The sequence below is a fragment of the Leuresthes tenuis genome, unplaced genomic scaffold, assembly GCF_036924035.1.
Source record: "Leuresthes tenuis unplaced genomic scaffold, fLeuTen1.0.hap1 SCAF_3, whole genome shotgun sequence".
NCBI classification, from domain to species: domain Eukaryota; kingdom Metazoa; phylum Chordata; class Actinopteri; order Atheriniformes; family Atherinopsidae; genus Leuresthes; species Leuresthes tenuis.
In genome coordinates this window covers 22,452,335-22,470,996 of record NW_027325357.1, presented here as the reverse complement: position 1 = coordinate 22,470,996, position 18,662 = coordinate 22,452,335, and the positions used below count along the sequence as shown (strand labels likewise).

The 18,662-nt window shown below is 41.7% G+C and overlaps 2 protein-coding genes across 2 annotated transcripts in view; both read left to right on the top strand.

The window, feature by feature from the left end:
- Positions 1-11,814, top strand: part of cita (citron rho-interacting serine/threonine kinase a) — a 35,864-nt gene extending 24,050 nt beyond the window's left edge. Inside the window, exons 33-50 of the mRNA XM_072382591.1 lie at positions 48-71; positions 606-743; positions 1,192-1,372; positions 1,468-1,559; positions 1,682-1,786; positions 1,993-2,162; positions 2,631-2,675; positions 5,467-5,547; positions 5,710-5,845; positions 6,101-6,240; positions 6,377-6,469; positions 6,589-6,697; positions 6,841-6,969; positions 7,148-7,228; positions 7,351-7,429; positions 7,565-7,744; positions 8,928-9,315; positions 9,777-11,814. Coding sequence (XP_072238692.1) covers positions 48-71; positions 606-743; positions 1,192-1,372; positions 1,468-1,559; positions 1,682-1,786; positions 1,993-2,162; positions 2,631-2,675; positions 5,467-5,547; positions 5,710-5,845; positions 6,101-6,240; positions 6,377-6,469; positions 6,589-6,697; positions 6,841-6,969; positions 7,148-7,228; positions 7,351-7,429; positions 7,565-7,744; positions 8,928-9,315; positions 9,777-9,800 — 2,195 coding nt within the window. The 3' untranslated portion in view covers positions 9,801-11,814. The remainder of the gene's footprint in view (positions 1-47; positions 72-605; positions 744-1,191; positions 1,373-1,467; positions 1,560-1,681; positions 1,787-1,992; positions 2,163-2,630; positions 2,676-5,466; positions 5,548-5,709; positions 5,846-6,100; positions 6,241-6,376; positions 6,470-6,588; positions 6,698-6,840; positions 6,970-7,147; positions 7,229-7,350; positions 7,430-7,564; positions 7,745-8,927; positions 9,316-9,776) is intronic.
- Positions 11,815-13,515: 1,701 nt separating this feature from the next.
- On the top strand, positions 13,516-16,134 carry myl2a (myosin, light chain 2a, regulatory, cardiac, slow). Its single transcript, XM_072382590.1, has 7 exons — positions 13,516-13,607; positions 14,000-14,092; positions 14,698-14,773; positions 14,952-15,056; positions 15,171-15,249; positions 15,426-15,474; positions 15,675-16,134. Exons 1-7 carry the CDS (start codon positions 13,605-13,607, stop codon positions 15,777-15,779), a joined length of 510 nt encoding a protein of 169 aa, XP_072238691.1. The 5' UTR covers positions 13,516-13,604; the 3' UTR covers positions 15,780-16,134.
- Positions 16,135-18,662: the final 2,528 nt, after the last annotated feature.

Genomic DNA, 18,662 nt, shown 5'->3' with positions numbered 1-18,662 from the left:
ATGAGACTGCTCTCTCCTTTCTGTCTCTTTCCTGTTGCTCCTCACAGAAAAGAGGAGGGTCACATTTGAAAGTAAGTTAGCAGTCACAGCAGTGTGTCTACTCAAACACATGAGCTCATCCATTGTACATGCATGCTATGCTGTGTGCACACATGCTCATTATCACGCTGTACATCTGTTTTACTGTCCATTTGCCAACTGCAACTTGACCAAAGACTTTGTTCTTATTGGCCAAGTTTGACGTGATGCTATGGTCTCTTTTCTCTGTGTCATTCCTGGAGTCATAAATCAGATAGCATATGGTAGCATAGGCAGCTTCTCACCCAGAAACACTTTGATACATTCCATGCTTGTAAAATCTGATTTGATTTGGCTATTTTAAGGTCCTGGAACACTCATTTATACCTAATATCTGCAATCGAGTTCACCAATTCATTATTCAAATTGCCCCATACTGCTTGGAAGGATGCATCTAATCTAAGATTTTTTTTTGCTGACTGCTGCAGAGATTAAAACTCTAATAGAATATTATGCTACCAAATTTCCCTCCTTTTGTGAACTCCTTTCCCTGCACTCTTATTCCACCCTTTCCATTTGCATTGCAGAGTTTGGCCGTCGTGTTAAAGAAAGGATGCACCACAACATCCCTCATCGTTTCACCGTGGGCCTCAACATGAGAGCTGCCAAATGTGCCGTCTGCCTGGACACCGTTCATTTTGGAAGGCAGGCTGCTACTTGTCTAGGTCTGTATCGTCCACCGTAGCTGGGCAGTCGGAATGCGGAAGCATTTTAGAGGTCACTTTATTGGCCAGCTTTAACTTTAATTCTGGAAGAGACATGTACCACAGCCCTTGCACGGTGGAATCAGACTTGCCTTGTTTTGACTAGGATTACAGATCCCACTCTTATGAGTCCTAGATTAGAACAAAAATGTGCAAGATTGATGCACTCCAGAAACCGACAATGTAGTGGCAGAACAAAAGCATGTCTTGGAAAAAAGGAAAAGAAAAATGGGAGCATTCATCTTGTAATTCTCAGTTATTGCGTTCGCAGCAGAACAAATGATGATAGAATGTGAAGGAAAATGATTTAAAATAACTGAGTCTTTGTACTCCCAAGCATGGGTCTGGTCTCTGAAATACATCTCCCTCATAAGTAAGTGTTTTTAGCCCTCTCGCTGTCACATTACAGAGTGCCACACCTTGTGCCACCCTAAATGCTCGCCGTGTCTGCCAGCCACCTGCGGCCTGCCAGCTGAGTACGCTACTCACTTTTCAGAGGCGCTGTGCAGAGAAAAGGCTAACTCGCCTTCGCTGCAAGTCAAAGAGGCCAGCGGGCACGTTCGCTTGGAGGGATGGATGAAGCAGCCCAGGTAACAACGTCTTTTACCACCACATCTAACATACGTAGCATGTTACACACAGCACCGATACTCGTCTGTTTTTTAAAACGCATGTCTTTACATAGAAATGGCAAGCGTGGGCAGCAAGGCTGGGAGAGGAAATATGTGATTCTCGATGGAACCAAAGTGTCCATTTATGACACAGAGCCCAGGGAAGGTCAGTAAGATGAATGAATTTTCTTTGTGACATTTTAAACTTGATCATTACTGCTCCAGGTTTCCCTACGGCAGCTTGTCATAATGTAGATCATTATTGAAATCAAGCTCCCACCACCCTAGATTGTGTAAAGGCTGAGGACGAGTTTGAGCTCTGTTTGCCTGATGGAGAGGTGACCGTTCATGGAGCTGTTGGGGCCTCGGAGCTTATCAACACTGCCAAGTCAGGTACCGAATCAGCACCAGCTAATCTTGATATACTACATACAGTATTGTAAAACTTTAAGTATACTGTATCATCCTCTATATTCACCTACCCTTCGTATATTTGTAATTCCAACTATCTCAGTATTTACTGAAGAGTTGTGCTCAGCTGTGAAATCCTGCTGCTGGCAGAGTTGCCAACTGATACGTCTTTTCATGCTTTACCACAGACATCCCATACATTTTAAAGCTGGAATCCCATCCCCACACCACATGTTGGCCAGGCCAGTCTCTCTACTTCATGGCTCCCAGTTTCCCCGACAAACAGCGCTGGGTGGCAGTGTTGGAGTCAGTCGTGGCTGGTAGCCGGGGCTCTAAAGACAAAGTGGATTCCGATGCTGTAAGTATAATTTGTGCCTTTAACATAAAAATATTGATAAATGTTTCAGGTTTGATGGGGTTCAGACATTAAGCTTACTTTTGTATATGAGCTGTGACAGCAGCCCAGTGCCGACTTTATACTTTGCAAGCTTGATTATTAGGCCCGTAACAAGTAGTACCTCAGGCCAATGATGGTTGTGTTGTTTGGTGTGAAAATTAGGTAAGATGTATTGAATGCTTTCATTAAACATCAGCCAGTGCCTTCACCTCTTTTTCTTCCCCTCCTTCTTCTCTCTCTGTTTCTGCATGTTCTCAACATCTACATCCTGTATTTATTTGTTGTCCTTGTCTTTGTCTATGTGATTAAACCGTCTGGGTGTGTGTTTGTGTGTGTGTGTGTGTGTGTGTGTGTGTTTGTGTGTGTTTGTGTGTGTGTGTGTGTGTGTGTGTATCTCCATTCAACTCGGTTATGTGGATCATGTTGTAGGCAGGTGTTTCTAAAAGACAGAAGAACCTATCCCCTCTGGTTCAGGTACAGTAATGAGCTGCACGACTGCTTGGGCCACAGTCAACCGATCGACTGAGCATGCAGTTGCTGTGCACAACTACGCATACGACACCGATGCATTTTAGTGCAAGCCAGTTACTGCTCTAAAGTTGCTGATCGTGGTCGGTGAGAACAGCTGTCCCTTGAAAACAGTTCAATTTACTCATAAACGTACATAGTGCATGGGTGTAAATAGGCTGCTGCACACATTTGACTTGGTGTCCTATGCTGTCATGCATGCTTCCGCAAAAGCAATGCACCCCCCCCTTTCAGTGAAACATGATATACACATATAAACATTTGAGCTTAACTGCAGACATCAGCTGTGCTCACGTGTGAATTTTTCTTTCGTTTGTGTTTTGCAGCTTTTGTAGGACATTATTATTTGTCTCTGCTGCTCTGAATGATTTTTGCAAATCGTGTTATTAGATTATCCCTAAACACTTATGTCAGCTTGTCCGAAAAAGTGTCGCCTTTTCCTATTAAAGAATGCATTTAAAAGTTGAGCTTTTTGCCTGAAAGCAGCCCACTGCATACAGTCATGTGAAAAAGAAAGTATGCTAACTATTAATTGTCAGGTTTTACATATCCGGACATAATAAAATACAGCTTCATGAATAACAACATGACATACTGTATGTCAGTGCTATTTATTGAACCATGGTTAGAACCACTTTTAGCAGCAATAACTTGAAAGTAATCCTTTTCTGTATGACATAGTTGTGGAGGAATTTTGGCCCGCTGAGACATCTGACTCTAGAATACTTTGGTATACAGAGGAGTTCGTGGTTAACCTACTGGCTGCAAGGTGCCCAGGTTCTGGGACTGCAGAACCGGCCCAAATCATCACCTCTCTACCACCATGCTTGGCAGCTGCTATGAGGTGTTTGGCAAAAACCAAACGCAGCATGTCAGCACATTATGGCAAAACATCTGCACTTTGGTCTGGTCTGTCCAAAGGACATTGTTCCTGATGTCTTGTGGTTTGTTCAGACGCAACTTTCTAAGCTGTGCTGCCATGTTTATTCAAAGAGAAGATGTTTTCTTCTGACAACCCTTCAAAAAAGAAAAGGCTTGTTCAGTTTTTTCTCAACTGTTATGTCATAAACTTGAACATTTAACATGCTAACTGAGGCCTGTGGAGTCTGAGAAGTAGCTCTTGGGGTTTTTGCAATTTCTCTGTGCATTGCAGTCTGACCTCGGGTTCATCCTAGTGGGACGTCCACTCCTGGGCAGTTTGAAACCTGTCTCGTTCTCACTGTAGAGTGGACTCCAAATAGGACTAATGACCCTTTCCAGATTGACGGGTAGCAACGATTGCTTCTCTCGGATTATTGCTGATGTATTTTGTTCTCTGCATAATATTAACAATCATCTGATTGATCCAGACCAGCTGCCAAAACTTCTTGTTTGCTATAGGTGCTCACAGTTTGATTTGCTGGGTCTGGCTGCTACTTACCTTCTCAATTCTTATGGATGCAGTAAGGACAGTACAGTATGTAGTTTTTCCGCACTACTTCTGCCTTTTGGCTTAGTTTTTTTTGTTTGATAATTGATAAACACAGTATAATATGTCAGGTGTTGTTCATCTCAGGTTGTGTTAACCAAAGTTTAAAAAAAAAAAAAAAAAGTGCTTTCTTTTTCACGTGACCAGATAAGCATTACATTCATATGTTATTGACAAATATCTCTTCCTTACCCACGTGGCTTTAACATGTTGCAGCATCTTTGCAAGCTTGCTGAAGATTTTTATTAATGTATTAAAAAAAAACAACAACATAATCTGACACCAGTGGTTTGTGTTTTAAAGACTTACAGCTACATTTACTGGGAAAATAGCACTGTGATCAAAAAAAGCATTCGGATCAGCATATTTACACGGTATTACCATGTAGGTAAAGTTGATTTAGGTCTTGCCTTCCAGTTTTGTAATTCATAAAATGTGCTGTTCTTCCTGTACATTTGCTGTACTGGTCAACAGCGGATGTGGAGTTTTCAAGGCTCTGCCGAGAGTTTTGAAATCCTTACAAGTTTCACAAATCATCAAGGACAGGAAATAGAAATTAATTTAGCACAGAAGGATATGTCCAGGGGGAGATTACATTGTGTAATGCTCTCTTTCACATCCTCAGGAGGAATCTCTCGCCTCAGCTTTTTATTTTCTGAGCAGTTCTGGCAGGATTTCCTCCACAGTCTTTGTTTTTTTTCCACTGCAGCTTTCTCTCAGACTCAGACTCTCTGCTTCACTGCAGCCTCTTTCTAATTCCTCCTATCGGCTCATTTTGACTTCCAGATTCACTCACTAAGATGCACATTTAAGATTCCAACTGAAATCTATTCCTTATTGTTAGCTGACAGTACACCAAACTCTCAGTGGCCATGGTATAAACAACATTTACCGAGACTTCCTTTTCTTTTCTTTTTTTTTTTTTTAAATGTTATTTTCAGATAATTCAGTTGTGTAAACACTAACTGTTTTAAGGTGTTAGAAATAATACTTCAGCTAACTAGAATAAAATGATTTTCTGATTTCATTTGTATTTGGAGGAAAGATATGAGTTGTCTGGTGCAGACATCGCCAGCTTGTACATGAATACAGCCAAATTATATGGGTGCTTTACTAATTTGGTGTTTGTGAAGGCTGTCTGGCTGTCACCCTCGCTCTGTTAGCTTGTCTTACTAAATGCCAAACTGATTTACAGGATGTCTTTTTAACCTACCTCCTCCCCCTTTCCGTTTTTTTCTCCTTTTTCCTTTTCTTTTTTTCTTTCAATAGAAACTTCTCGGCAATTCTCTGCTGAAACTGGAGGGTGATGACCGTTTGGACATCAACTGCACTCTGCCTCTCACTGACCAGGTACTTGGCAGAAAGATTTACTCTGTAAACTGAGACACGGGAATATAAAGCATTTCATCCTGGTGGTTTGACAGTTTCTCTCACTGTTACATCACCCCGATGAATGTTTCACTTGTCAAGTTGTTATGATGCTCCTCTTTTCTTTTTTTTTTTTTTGTCCAGATCGTCTTGGTTGGCTCTGAGGAGGGTTTGTATGCTCTGAACGTCATAAAGAACTCTTTGACCCACATCCCTGGCCTGACCTCCGTCTTCCAGATCCAGATCCTGAAGGAGCTTGATAAGCTGCTGATGATCACTGGTCAGTAAATGGAAGCTGTCATAAGTAATTATAAAGAACTGTTAATTAATCATTTTAGTTTTTTTTACCTAGCAACTCAGGAAGGATCCTCTGTTATAAATATTCACTGTAGCAGATGTTTATTCCTCCATTTTTTTTTTTTTTTAGAACCTGCCACATCCACTTAGGAATAAACATGTTTTGTGGAAATGCTGTGAAATATGCTGCTCATTTGTTTGTAAATCTCATGCATGGTGTGATTGATGTGTCACTCAGGGGAGGAGAGGGCTCTGTGTCTGGTGGAGATCAAGAAGGTGAAACAGTCTTTGTCACAGTCCCATCTCCCCGCTCAGCCTGACCTCAACCCCTTCATCTTTGAGACAGTCAAAGGATGCCACCTCTTCTCCTCTGGAAAGGTGAGTCAGATGGTTACCTGCACAGAATAAAATCCCTCTAGAGCTGCACTCAGTCACAGTTAATAAGCTTCTGAAAAACAACAATGCAGCGAGGTGTCTAATTGCAGATCTCCTGATTTGAGTTCTTTCTTTACAGATTGATAATGGGATCTGCATCTGTGCCGCCATGCCTAACAAGATTACAATCCTGCGACACAATGAAAGCCTCAACAAGTTCTGCATCAGAAAGGTGAATGAGCCTCAAAGGTTAATAGCTCATAGATGGTGTGTTTACGGGTTTGTGTGGTGGTGTGAATGCTAGATGTGAGTTGGAAGCGATAGCTCAGCTGACTTTGTTTGTATTTGCAGGAGATTGAGACTTCTGAGCCCTGCAGCTGTATTCACTTCACCGGCTACAGTATCATTATTGGCACCAACAAGTTCTATGAGATCGAGATGAAGCAATATGTGCTGGAAGGTAGGCTGTTATAGTTTAAAGTATTGTTTCTTGACAACCAGATGGTGTTCCATCAAAGTCTACAGAGGTGCGATTCTGTCGCTGCCTCGTTTCAACATTCCCACCCGAATGAACCAACTGACACTGATGATTTCTTTCTGCAGAGTTCCTGGATAAAAACGACGTTACGCTAGCTTCGGCTGTCTTCGCCGCATCCTCCCACAGCTTTCCTATTTCCATCATCCAGGTCACCACAGCCCCGCAGAAAGATGAATACCTGCTCTGTTTCCATGGTTAGACATTTATTTGTGTGGGCACACATGTAGAGCACATCATTCACCCAGTTGAGCCCACTGGAGAGGAGAAGCTTTTGCTGATGAGCAATGTTTATTTTTATTTCTATTGAGACTGTGCTTTCAGTCATGTTTACCATTCACTCATTTTGACTAATAACTGTGATTTTTCTTGCAGAGTTTGGTGTGTTTGTGGATGCATATGGACGCAGGAGCAGAACGGATGATATCAAATGGAGCCGTCTGCCGCTCTCATTTGGTTAGTGTAAATCTCTTTTTTTTTTTTTTTACCTTCAGTGTATCCTGTAAAAACAACTTTAATTTTGTTAGTTCTACAAGAGAAAATGCATCATTGATGTAAGTGAAATGTTGGTGTTTCAGCCTATAGAGAGCCCTACCTGTTTGTGACCTACTTCAACTCTCTGGATGTTATTGAGATTCAGGGCCACGCTGCTCTTGGGTAAGATTGTTCTCTTTTTATTTGTTTTCTCATTTACTCATTTGAATGCCAAGCCTCCAAAGTTACGCCATCGTCTGAAGGGTGCATTTTTTTTTTTTTTTTTTTTTCTTTCTTTCTTTCTTTCTTTCTTTCAAGGCCACATTCATACGCACACTTGGACATCCCAAACCCACGCTACCTTGGCCCTGCCATCTCCTCGGGAGCCATCTATCTGGCTTCGTCCTACCAAAACAAATTGCGGGTCATTTGCTGCAAAGGAAACCTGCTTCAGAGTCAAGAAGGTGGAGATCTTCAGCGTAACGGCTCCGGACGCAGGTAACAACACACAAAATGATAAAGCTGCCTCAGCTCACAAGCACCTTCTGTTATCTTTAATTCTCTAGGGTCTTAGTTTTGGGACGCATTTGATCCACAAGGCACCCCCTAAACTCTTTCCTTATTTTGTTTGCTCTGTCTTAAATTTGACTTTGGCACTAAGCATCAAAAGCTGGCAAGGAGTGAGAGAGCTGGCATCAATTGTGGAACCAAGTCTGTGATGTTTATGAGACTTGCTGACTTAAATTCTATTATACATTTTATCAGGTTTAGACTACTTTCTGTAGGCATGCGCATTAATAAATTATATCCATGCCTTCATTTTTCTGTTGAAGGAGAATAAATTACGATAACACCCAGAGGGAAAAGTGACAATTCATTCTGTTCAGTGAATAATGAACCTGAAGATGGAAATTAAATCTTGAGATAAAGGTAGAAGATTAATTTTTTTAAATGCCTGCCCCCCCCCCCCATATTTCTTCATTCACTTGAACAACTTAGTGAATCATTTGTTTCTCTTTTTTAGATGAGGTAAGGTCTGCTGTACTAGCTTAAAGACTGTTGTGAGAGGTTTCTAAGAGCACTGTCCTCTTGTGTGTACACTGGTGTTGACGGGTCACTGAGCTTAACTGGCACTGAAGGGCACAGGTTGGTGGTGATGGCTAAATTACTCTGATGTTTAGACTTGTTAGAAAAGAAAGTGACTCCCTCATTTGTTTTTGTTTTTTGCAGGAAGAGGGGTTCATTTTTTATCTGTAATAGATCTTAAGACATATATTAGAGTTTTTATTTATTTTTCTTATTTTACGGCCTTTGAATTTCCGCCTGGCGATTGTTGAAAGGAAATTGCTGAATAAAGACTCTGTTTCCTGAGACTGGTCTTTTACAGTTTGACTCTCCGTCAAAGCTTTGCTCTGAATGTCAGCCCCTGACTCATATCTCAATTAGCACACTAAATAGGGTTGAGGCTTTCAGTCGCCTCTAATCACAAATGACAATGCAAACTTTGTTAAATCTGTTAGATTAACTGTGAACCTTTATTGTGAGTTTATTATCCTCACCTCATCCTCTAAGCAACCTGGCTCCTACAGTGCCGAGCAAAGCCCGTGACCCGAGACACAGAACATATTTCCCTTTAACCAACCTCGTGGGTACGTCTCTATGCCTTGGTTCCTCACTACAGCCCTAACAAGCGTGGGCCTCCCTCCTACAATGAGCACATCTCTAAACGGCTTGCCGCCAATCCTCTTGTCCACGGAGATCCCGGCACACCCCACCGCTACAGAGAGGCTCGCACGGAGTTTCGACGAGACAAGTCACCCAGCCGTCCCCTGGAAAGAGAGAAGTCTCCCGGCAGAATGCTTGAGAGCCGGATGGGCGGTTCTCCTGGCAGGGCCATGGCCGACCCCAGGTTAGAGCGTTCCCCGGGCAGGGCCATGGCAGACCCTCGCATGGACCGCTCCCCGGGCCGCATGATGGATGTTCGAAGGGAGAGGTCTCCTGGACGATTCGAAGAGCGTCAGAGGCTTCATACTGGTTCTGGACGCACGCCCATAAACCCTGTGAACAAGGTTTGCCATTTGTGCCTAATTCTGCTTATTACATCAGTGTACCAAGACATTTAAAGGTACGAGACATTATTTCAGTGATCCCTAACGGATCCCTGCATTGTTTTAAGGGAATTCTATTGAACTTCTACCATGAAACCTGCGTAGATTTCTGTTCATTTGCTGTAAATCTTAAAAGGCAGATTAATCCTTACTCTGACTTTGCATCATCAGTTCATATGGTTCAGTACTTTGGTTTGGCACCAAGTAGCACATTGTAGAATGCTAAACCTTTATTCCCTATCACATTAAACATCAACATGGTAGAACTGTCAGTGTAGAGGTTATTATGCTGGCATATAGGCATGGATTGAGACTCACAGATTTGTGTTATTTTATTAAAATAATGTGTGCACACATCTGAAATAATCATAGCTAAACAATAATCAATAATCTATGTACCTGAATTTACCTTTATCCTTCAGGTGTGGGACCAGTCGTCTGTTTGAGAGGCAGCAGAGCCGCATATCCATCATGGACAGAGAAATTCATCTTTGGAAAGACAAAGCAGAGAAACAGTGAGATGTCACCAACTCATGATGAAACACTGCCACACATCTGTTTTTGCCTAAACTGAAAGACCCAAACAGGAAAACAACTGTAGCTGTCAGAACACGGAGCGTGAACTAGAGAAAATGAAGAGATGTCTTTAGAATCAGGTTATTTTTTCAATAAAGAACAACCGAATGCCATATTAACTACCTGAGAAGGTTTTTATGATGTTTTTCAGCGCCAGTAGGGATTCCTGATTAGATACAATTTCTTCTACAAAGAAAAACTGTTGTCAGGTTAAGACTTGTCCCCGGTGGGTTTTGTTAGTTTCACCTAACTTCAGACTGTAGTGATCAGAAGAGATAAGCACAGCTGTAGCAAATTGGCTGACTAAAAATAATGCATGCAATTAACGCAACTGGCTCCTTGTCCAAGCTCGACTCTGTCCACAGTAGCTGCAGATCAGGGCAGACGTGTAGCAGGTCACCTGCTGGACATCCAGCAGTACCTCTGACTCCAGCCTCGCGCTGACATGTCAACACACAATCAGCATCGGCTAATTACAATCATCTTCGGCTCGGCCGCCTGTCTGGCATCTGCTGACAGGATCTAGCAGGAGAGCAAATAAATTAAGTGGGGAAAAAAAAAAGTAAACGAGTGAGCCCTCCCTGAACCCCCATAGCCTCCCAAACTTCCCTGTGGAACCACACACTAGATTACTGTCTGGCCCCGAAAGGTTGACACTAAAAGTGCACTACCCACAATCCCCAGCAGCAATGGAGCAGGACCTTTCTAATCCTTCAGAACGCAATCTGACTGTAAATAGACAAGACATAATTTTATATATATACTGAGAGGGAATTTCAAGGCTGGACAAGCCGTGTCTATTTTTGTTAAAGAAAAAAGTGATAAAGTGTCCTCTTGAATGTCTGATGAGTAATCTTTTAATATGTGCTAACGTCCTTTATCAAGTGAGTGATTGTATCTGGATCAAACTCGTTTATGCTTTTCCATCCGTCAGAGGGGATGAGGGGGAAAAAAAAAAAAAGAAATCATGATTGAAGCTTACAGCATCGTACTTGAGCATTTCTTTTTGTACAGTGTCCCTTACTGTTGTATATAACCCAAAATTGTTAAAGGTGAAGATGAAAATAATCTTTGTTTTTCTCCTGATTCGTAAATGGCATGGACATGTATATCTGAAATGAAACGGAGTGTTGTCTTCTGCTTCTGCCTCATTGGGTTATATTTCTATCCCACAATTCACCAACGAAGCACGTGAAAATAATATCTTCTTTCATTCAACTATTACCTATTTGCACAGTGAATTCATGTGACTATTGTTACTAAATCTCCTCTTTTTTTTATTTCTCTATTTCTTGGCAAGTTAAGATGTGCAGTCTAATCAGAAATTCTGCCAAAATCCGAATTTGTTTCTGCATATCATGCTCCGACCCGTGCAAATAAAGACTTTATTTTTTATTTTATTTTTTTTTAGTCAGGTTCTTTGAATGTAAGCAGGTGAGATGCTTCACTTTAACTTGCCCAGTGTGTCAGTCGACATTAAGACAACTTTGACTGGCTCTTTTTTCTTTTTTTTTGACTGAAAATAAAACGACATCAATATAAAAAAAAAAAAATCATAAAAAAAACCTGAATGTATTAAAACCGAGACAATAGAGCGGGCTTATTGGTTTTTAAATGTTCAACAACATCAAAAAAAAAAAGAGGATACCAAATGCAACGCACATTTTCATTTGGTGTCTACAGGACTCTGTACAAAAGGGTTATGCGTCTTATTTGATTTTATTTTTATATTCTTAATTTCCTTATGCTTTCACATGATCCTGATCATATTGCTGTAACGCTGGATATGATATTGATGTCTGCTAACAAATGTTTAATTAGCGTTCTCTGTAGAGATTTTGTCACAGAATATTAAATATTATAAGCATTGTCTTTCACTTCCAATGTGTGCCTTGTGGTTGTTTGCTGTTTTCCAGTTATTCTAAGTATTGGACAAAGAACGCCACACTGTTTTTAAGGTAGAGGAGGAGAGGGTGGTCCCCCCCCCCCCCCCCTTCTCTTGGGCATCCAAACTCTTTAAGACTACAAATGAAATGGCCATTTGTCCAAATCCACTGTGTTAGAAGAGGCTCGTCTATTTCTAGGTGTCTGAATAGCCTGCCGGTCCAGCTACAGAGGCCGCAGCGGCCGCTGGGATCCAAGACGAGCCGAGGAAGAAAAGTTTTCAACAATAGCCCCGCCTCGTCGGTTAACAATAACTCGTCTAATTTTGACCTCCTTGTACGCACCACACTGTGAGATGACACCGACGGCAGCTGCTGTAAGTTCATCCTCAACAGTGTGTTTGACAGCGAGGGGGCCCGAGTGCAAGGAGGCTTTCAGCGCCTCTCCTTATATAGATCGCACACCTGTGGCCTCACCTCCTAACCTCGGCCCATTTAGCTCATTTTCACACACTGTCGCTTTCCTTGACCAGGGAGCCGCAAGTGACACTGGATGACTTGTTAATGGTGCATAGAGACGTGGCACATTGTAAGGACGTGTCCCGTGTTGCACTTCAGCATGTCACACTTACTGCTGTTGACATTCATGAGCTTTGTTTTCACGGACTCTGCAATGCTAACAGCAGTGTAGTGCTCAGCGGAAGATTGCAGACATCATTTGACGCCTTTCCCTTCCCTTGCCTGTGTACTTCATTGCCTGTCATTATTTGATTTATACATTTAAAGCATCCTGTCCATCTGTTTCATGACAGGAATGGCTGCCCCACAGCATAGCTCCCATAGAGGAGAGATGAATGGAATAGAGAAAGACAGACACTTAAACACCAACAAATGCATTTGTTGTGCACCTTTTAGGTTAATTAGGACATGCGTAAAGGCTGTGTCACTGTAACATGGCTCTGGGGGGAGAGAGAGATGAGCCAGCACCAGTGATGTGAAGAAGCCGATGAGAGTAAGTTTGGCTCTCACTCATTCCTGACAGGTCACTAAATTACACTTAATGAGCTGGGGATTTTCAAGCACTCTCATCTTTTCTTTTTTTTCTTCTCTAAAACGAAAAGAAGACATGATTGGCGCACTGATCAGAATATCAAATTATGAGTTGATTATAGTATTGTGGGTGAGAGTCCGTGACCTCAGAGCTTTTCAGAGCTTTAATTGTACGTGTCGATCTCTGAAGGGCTTTTTAACACAAAGTTCAGCTTGGTTTATGAAACCAAGAGGGGATTTAAACCTTCTGATCATAGAATATATCATCTGACAGGAAGACTTTTATTCTCTTGCCATTGCAGTGAAGAGAACACAATTCATCTTTTTTTTCACAGAACAACCAGTCCAGCCTTTTTGTTTTTAAACTCGTGCCATTTTTGTTCACTAAAAAATAAGGTTTGGAGTTCTGGCAGTGCAGACTGTACTCTGGATGATGGAAGGCTTTAACCTTCAGTCGGCTCTTGATATTCCAGACTATTTTTTCTACCCTCTTTGTCCAATGCCAGTCATGGTTCGGGCTGTTGTCTGTGGGCTTGTTTTTTTTTTGTTGTTGTTTTTTTTTTGCGAGCAAGCGTTACCGTATGTGCTGTATGAAGCATCACTTACCTGTCACTTCCTAAAGAGGACATAGTTTATAAATATCATCCAGTGGAGCTGGGGCTTGGGGCTACAAAAGGCCACCCACAATCTCCCCATTGTTCACTGGCATCGCTGTTGGTTTGACGTCCCAGCTGCTCAGACATGGTAAGTTGATGTGTGTGCTGATGTTTTTTTTTTTTTTTTCTGGTATTGAAGGATGCTGCTTTTAATTTTAACAGCTGACTGAAATAATTCTGTACTCTAATTTGCACATCATTTATGAAAAAAAGAGAATCTTTGCTTTAATAAATGCTGTATGTAAAATCAGCTGCAGCCTTAATATGTCTAAAACAGATTTTTATTTCACAGGTATAGAACTGCAGCTTAATTAAACTTAGCTAAAAGCTTCATGCATTTGGGAGTTTTTTGTAGCCCAACTCCCATAGCCATTTTTTTACACAAATTTTCACTCATTAAGCCATTTTATTCAGATTTTACTTTAACAAGCGTCCAGAATCTGCCTCAACTCTCCTCTTTTTTTTAATCTATGCTAATAGGCCCCCAAGAAAGCTAAGAAGAGAGCAGCAGAGGGAGCCAACTCCAATGTGTTCTCCATGTTTGAGCAGACCCAGATACAGGAATTCAAAGAGGTGAAAGCTGCCGATCCAATGCACTCCCACAGGCTCACAGAATGACGAAAGAATAGAAGAAATGGTGTATGAATGAAAAAGTTAGTTCACCGTGTTGGGGATTCTGACCCGAGTGTTTCTATATTGATCTATAAGGCAACAAGTTTAGGTCTCCAGCTACTTCCCCTCTTTGTCTTTCCATTGTTCATCGCAACAGTATGTCCACCTGTCTATTTTCCTGCCGCTGGCTTCACAACAGTGAGACTTGTGGTATGTTGGAATGAGGGTCGCTGGTGCCCACACATTCAGACTTTGTCATCGGTGATTAGGCTGGAGATGAACTGCTAGACAAGCTCTGGATGCCAGACTGAGGGGGGATTGGCGTGTTATAAATACTTAACAGTGCTCATCCAGCTCATCTATAGACCTGGCACACATACACACACACACATGCACACACACACACACACTGTAATCTAATGAATTGCCTTTCTTCCCTTGATTCTTGTAACAGTGATTATTCTTTCAGAGGAGTTCAGAACATTTGGCTGCTCTCTGCAGCAGTAACTTATTAAAAATCACTTTAAAAACTCATTTATGTGCCTTTTTGTATGCTCTGATCCCAGGCCTTCACCATCATGGACCAGAACAGAGATGGCTTCATTGACAAGAATGATCTGAGGGACACTTTTGCTGCTCTTGGTATCCTGACATCCATATTCAGTTAGCTTGGTGGCCACTGTCTTTGTAAAGTAATCATGAGCTAGAATGGAAAGCAGATGGTGGATCAGCAGCATTGCATATTTTTTTAGCTATACAACAACTTGATCTATTCATTCTGCTCATGCTGCATTTTCGTGTTGACAATTTGGTGCCGCAGGACGTCTGAATGTGAAACAGGAAGAGATTGATGACATGCTCAAAGAGGCTCCGGGTCCAGTCAACTTCACAGTCTTCCTCACCATGTTTGGTGAGAAACTGAAAGGTGAGGATGCATATGATGCTAATCTAACCGGAGATATAAACACTCGAGTGAGGCAAGGAAAGCGTAAATATAGATGCGGTTCGAGAGGTTTGATGGTTTCCTTAATCTACGCAGGTGCTGATCCAGAGGAGACCATCCTCAATGCATTTAAAGTCTTTGATCCTGAAGGGAAAGGTGTGCTGAGGAAGGACTAGTAAGTGACAAAGCACACCTTTTCCACCATGTCATTTTGCAGTATGAAAAATGCATTGTAAGCAGTGTCGCAAAGCTTTCCCTCAACATTTACGACTGTAATCGTTCGCCCAAGTACAGATCGTTATTGTCCGCACATTTCCTTCTGGTGTGAAAACATTTTCTTTCCTTCTGCAGTGTGACACAGATGCTAACAACGCAGGCCGACCGATTCTCTGCTGAAGAGGTACACTGGTCTTTTTACACAAATTATCACCATAATAGCAGATTGCTTTGAGCATGAGCGTCATCATGACGACCGCATGTTTCCACGACTCATTTCCATGAAAAGTATTTAAAACACACTCACAACCAGTGAATCATCCCACCCTTTTATGCAGTGAGGTGTTGTTCTTGTGTGTAATGTCTGTCTTTCTTGTCGGTTAGATGGAGCAGATGTTTGCTGCCTTCCCCCCTGATGTGGCAGGGAATCTGGATTACAAGAACCTGGTTCATATCATTACTCACGGAGAGGAAAAGGACCAGGAGTAAACCTTTATGCCCACGTATCCATCTGACAGAAAGCCAGTCCCTTGAAGGTTACCCAGGGCCCGTGAAGACGAAATGGACTATTTACTCAAATTGTATGTTGGCTTCATTGTTTCTGTACCGTGACACCCAAGGAGGATCCTGACAAAATGTTCTTTTCGAGGCCCTAAAAATGGGCAGTTAAGAGCATGAGTACACTTTGCTGTCTTGCTCCCACTCTATTTTGTCCTCAGTACATTTCATCATTCATCTGAGAGTAATTAAATTGTTCAAGCTCCCACTTTGTACACTCAAAAGCTATTGTCATAACCTTGTATTAGGTTTATGCATGTCAGTCTAATAAACTTTTTCAAAGACAGCTACCAGCCTGCTTTTTTAGATTGATGTTATCTCAACAGACTGAGTGTAAAGAAGACAAGACAATGGTTTGGCTACTGACACACGGGGCTTTACTGAGGCAAAGCCCTGTTGTTATTTTAGTCCTCTGCCGACGTGAGGAAGGTAATGCTATACTGTGGAGTTTGGGCTGCAGGCTCCCAAAAGGATACCATCAAGTAATCCTCACCACCCTCACCTATCTCACTTGCCAGGCCTTGGCGGGTGATGTAGGGCGGTGAAATTCCCTTGTTGTTTCAGCTGGAATGCCCGGAGCAGTGAGGAGAGCTGGCTTCACAAACCCCACACTCAGGAGTGGTCTTCTGCAGAGCAGTGGTGGTACATGGGGGGTGGCGACGGATGAATGTTTGGATCAACTTGGGTATTTGGGTTCATATATTTAACACAGACTGTGTGCAGTGACAGAGGGGAATTTAGACTGGGGTGGGGGGGGGGGGGAGCACTCATTCAGCCTACTACATACGCAATACAAGCCTGGAAACAGAAAGGGAGGACAGGTTATCAACAGGCTACTGGTGATATCGGACGACTTTAGAATCTATAGGGCCATATGTCCTCCTGAGGAGTGTGTGGAGACCAAATGGATCTAAAAACACACTAAATATTGGACTTAAATTAATAATTTTGAGATGCGATTACAGTTTGTCAGAAAGTTTCTCTAATTCAACTTCAGGAAAAACAACAAAAAAACTCATCTAATGTTTATGTTGAGATGCTTTGAAAGCATTTTTATAGATGTTTTCCTACATTTGAGCAGGACAAACCTGTCCTGGATAATCAAGAAGGCTTTATGTAATACGGCATCTCATGCTACAAATATACAGTAAAGAATGTTGTTTACCATCAGATTCACTGTGTTGGAGGCTGTTTCTTTCAGTGAGGTTTTTATATGCTTTTAGACCATATTGCAGTACTAGTGCACAGAAAAGGAGGCAGAGACGGCCGCTTGCATTATCTCGTCTAAAAGGTCACAGATGGACGGTCTTAACTGATCTACCGTCCTCTTAAACACAAAGCAGTGTTTCCAGCTCTCTGGGATTTCTCAATTTGGACTACAGCAAAGATGGAGTCAGAGAGAGAAGGATAATGCAGTCTGAGCAAATCTTTAAAAATAAAAGCCATATCTATATAAAGCACCACATATCTTTACAATAATAAAAGCATGTCCTCCACACTCTGGACTCTAAACAAAAGTTCCTAGTTTGGCCTCTAACTGTATAAAGTTTTATCCTTAACAGGTTTGAAGATTTATAATCTGCCTTCAAAGCTGAATGGAATTTAGTCTAAAAGAATTAGATCGTTATAAATGTGTCTGAATTGAACTATAGACTCAGGTATTTCTCATCTTTGAACATATAGGAAGACTATTGTTATCATAAAATATTATCAATTTTGTTCAATCTTTACTTATCAGAAGGCAAGCTTGCATCTCAAAGCCTTTTCCAAGTCTTGAACAAAAATCTTGAGATGCTGCTCAACACGTTCTCGTATCACTGGTCAAACAAAGCAACAACGTCACATTAAAGCCTAAAGAATAAAGTGAAACAGAAATTAGAAACTGAACTCTCGAGATCAAATCCCTTTTAGAGGTAACGCTTCCTCTGAGCCTTTGTAAAAGGTTGTATCTGAGTACCCTCTAGTGGCCACTGAAGAAAATGGAAGATGAAATAAAGCGAATGGCCACATCTGCACTTAGGAAGGCCAACGTTCACACAGCTGACAGGCCTCAGGTTCGACATAACTCCAAAAATCAAAGCTACAAATGATTATGGAGTGAGATGGAAGTAACGGCTTTGACAGACATCTCATTAAAACCACATAAAACGCATTAGAAGCTGTGATAACAATGATCACTCTGCTGAGCATCACACAATGCGATTCCCTGCAGGGACATTACAGGGGTTTCACAGCCGTCTTTCCTCTGAGGGAGCAGTGTGCTGACAGTGCAATCATAGCTTTCTATTGAGATTTAATACAGAGCCTAAGTGGCATTTAGTCGACTTCCATCCATGGGAAAGTAACGGATGATGGTTTTCTGTTAGAACTGTCAGCTTGTGCTGAGTGAGTCTTTGAAGATGGCTTGTTTTATTTTGCCCTCCCAGGAAAAGGGTGGGGTTCATATTTACTTCTTATTCTTCGGTGTGACTGCAAGTATCTTAATTATCCATTTAACTGTACTGTCATTTTATTTAAGAACAAAATATTGCCTGATTTCTTAATAAAAACTGTACACACAAGACCATGTTTGTTATATCTGTCAGAGGGTCCAACTCACTTGGCAAACGTCATGATAACCACATATGTTCAGTGGTCAAGTTTCCTATTTGAAGACATCTCAAGTACAAGATATGGACTGTAAAAGGGTGTGCAGTCATTTTGTTGCTGTGGAGATGGTTTCCCTAATTACCTTCCGACTCTTTTCCGCGTGTTCACAGAGACGAATAAAAAGTTTTCTCAAACCAAGAACCGACCCTGAGGCACTTGTTAGAA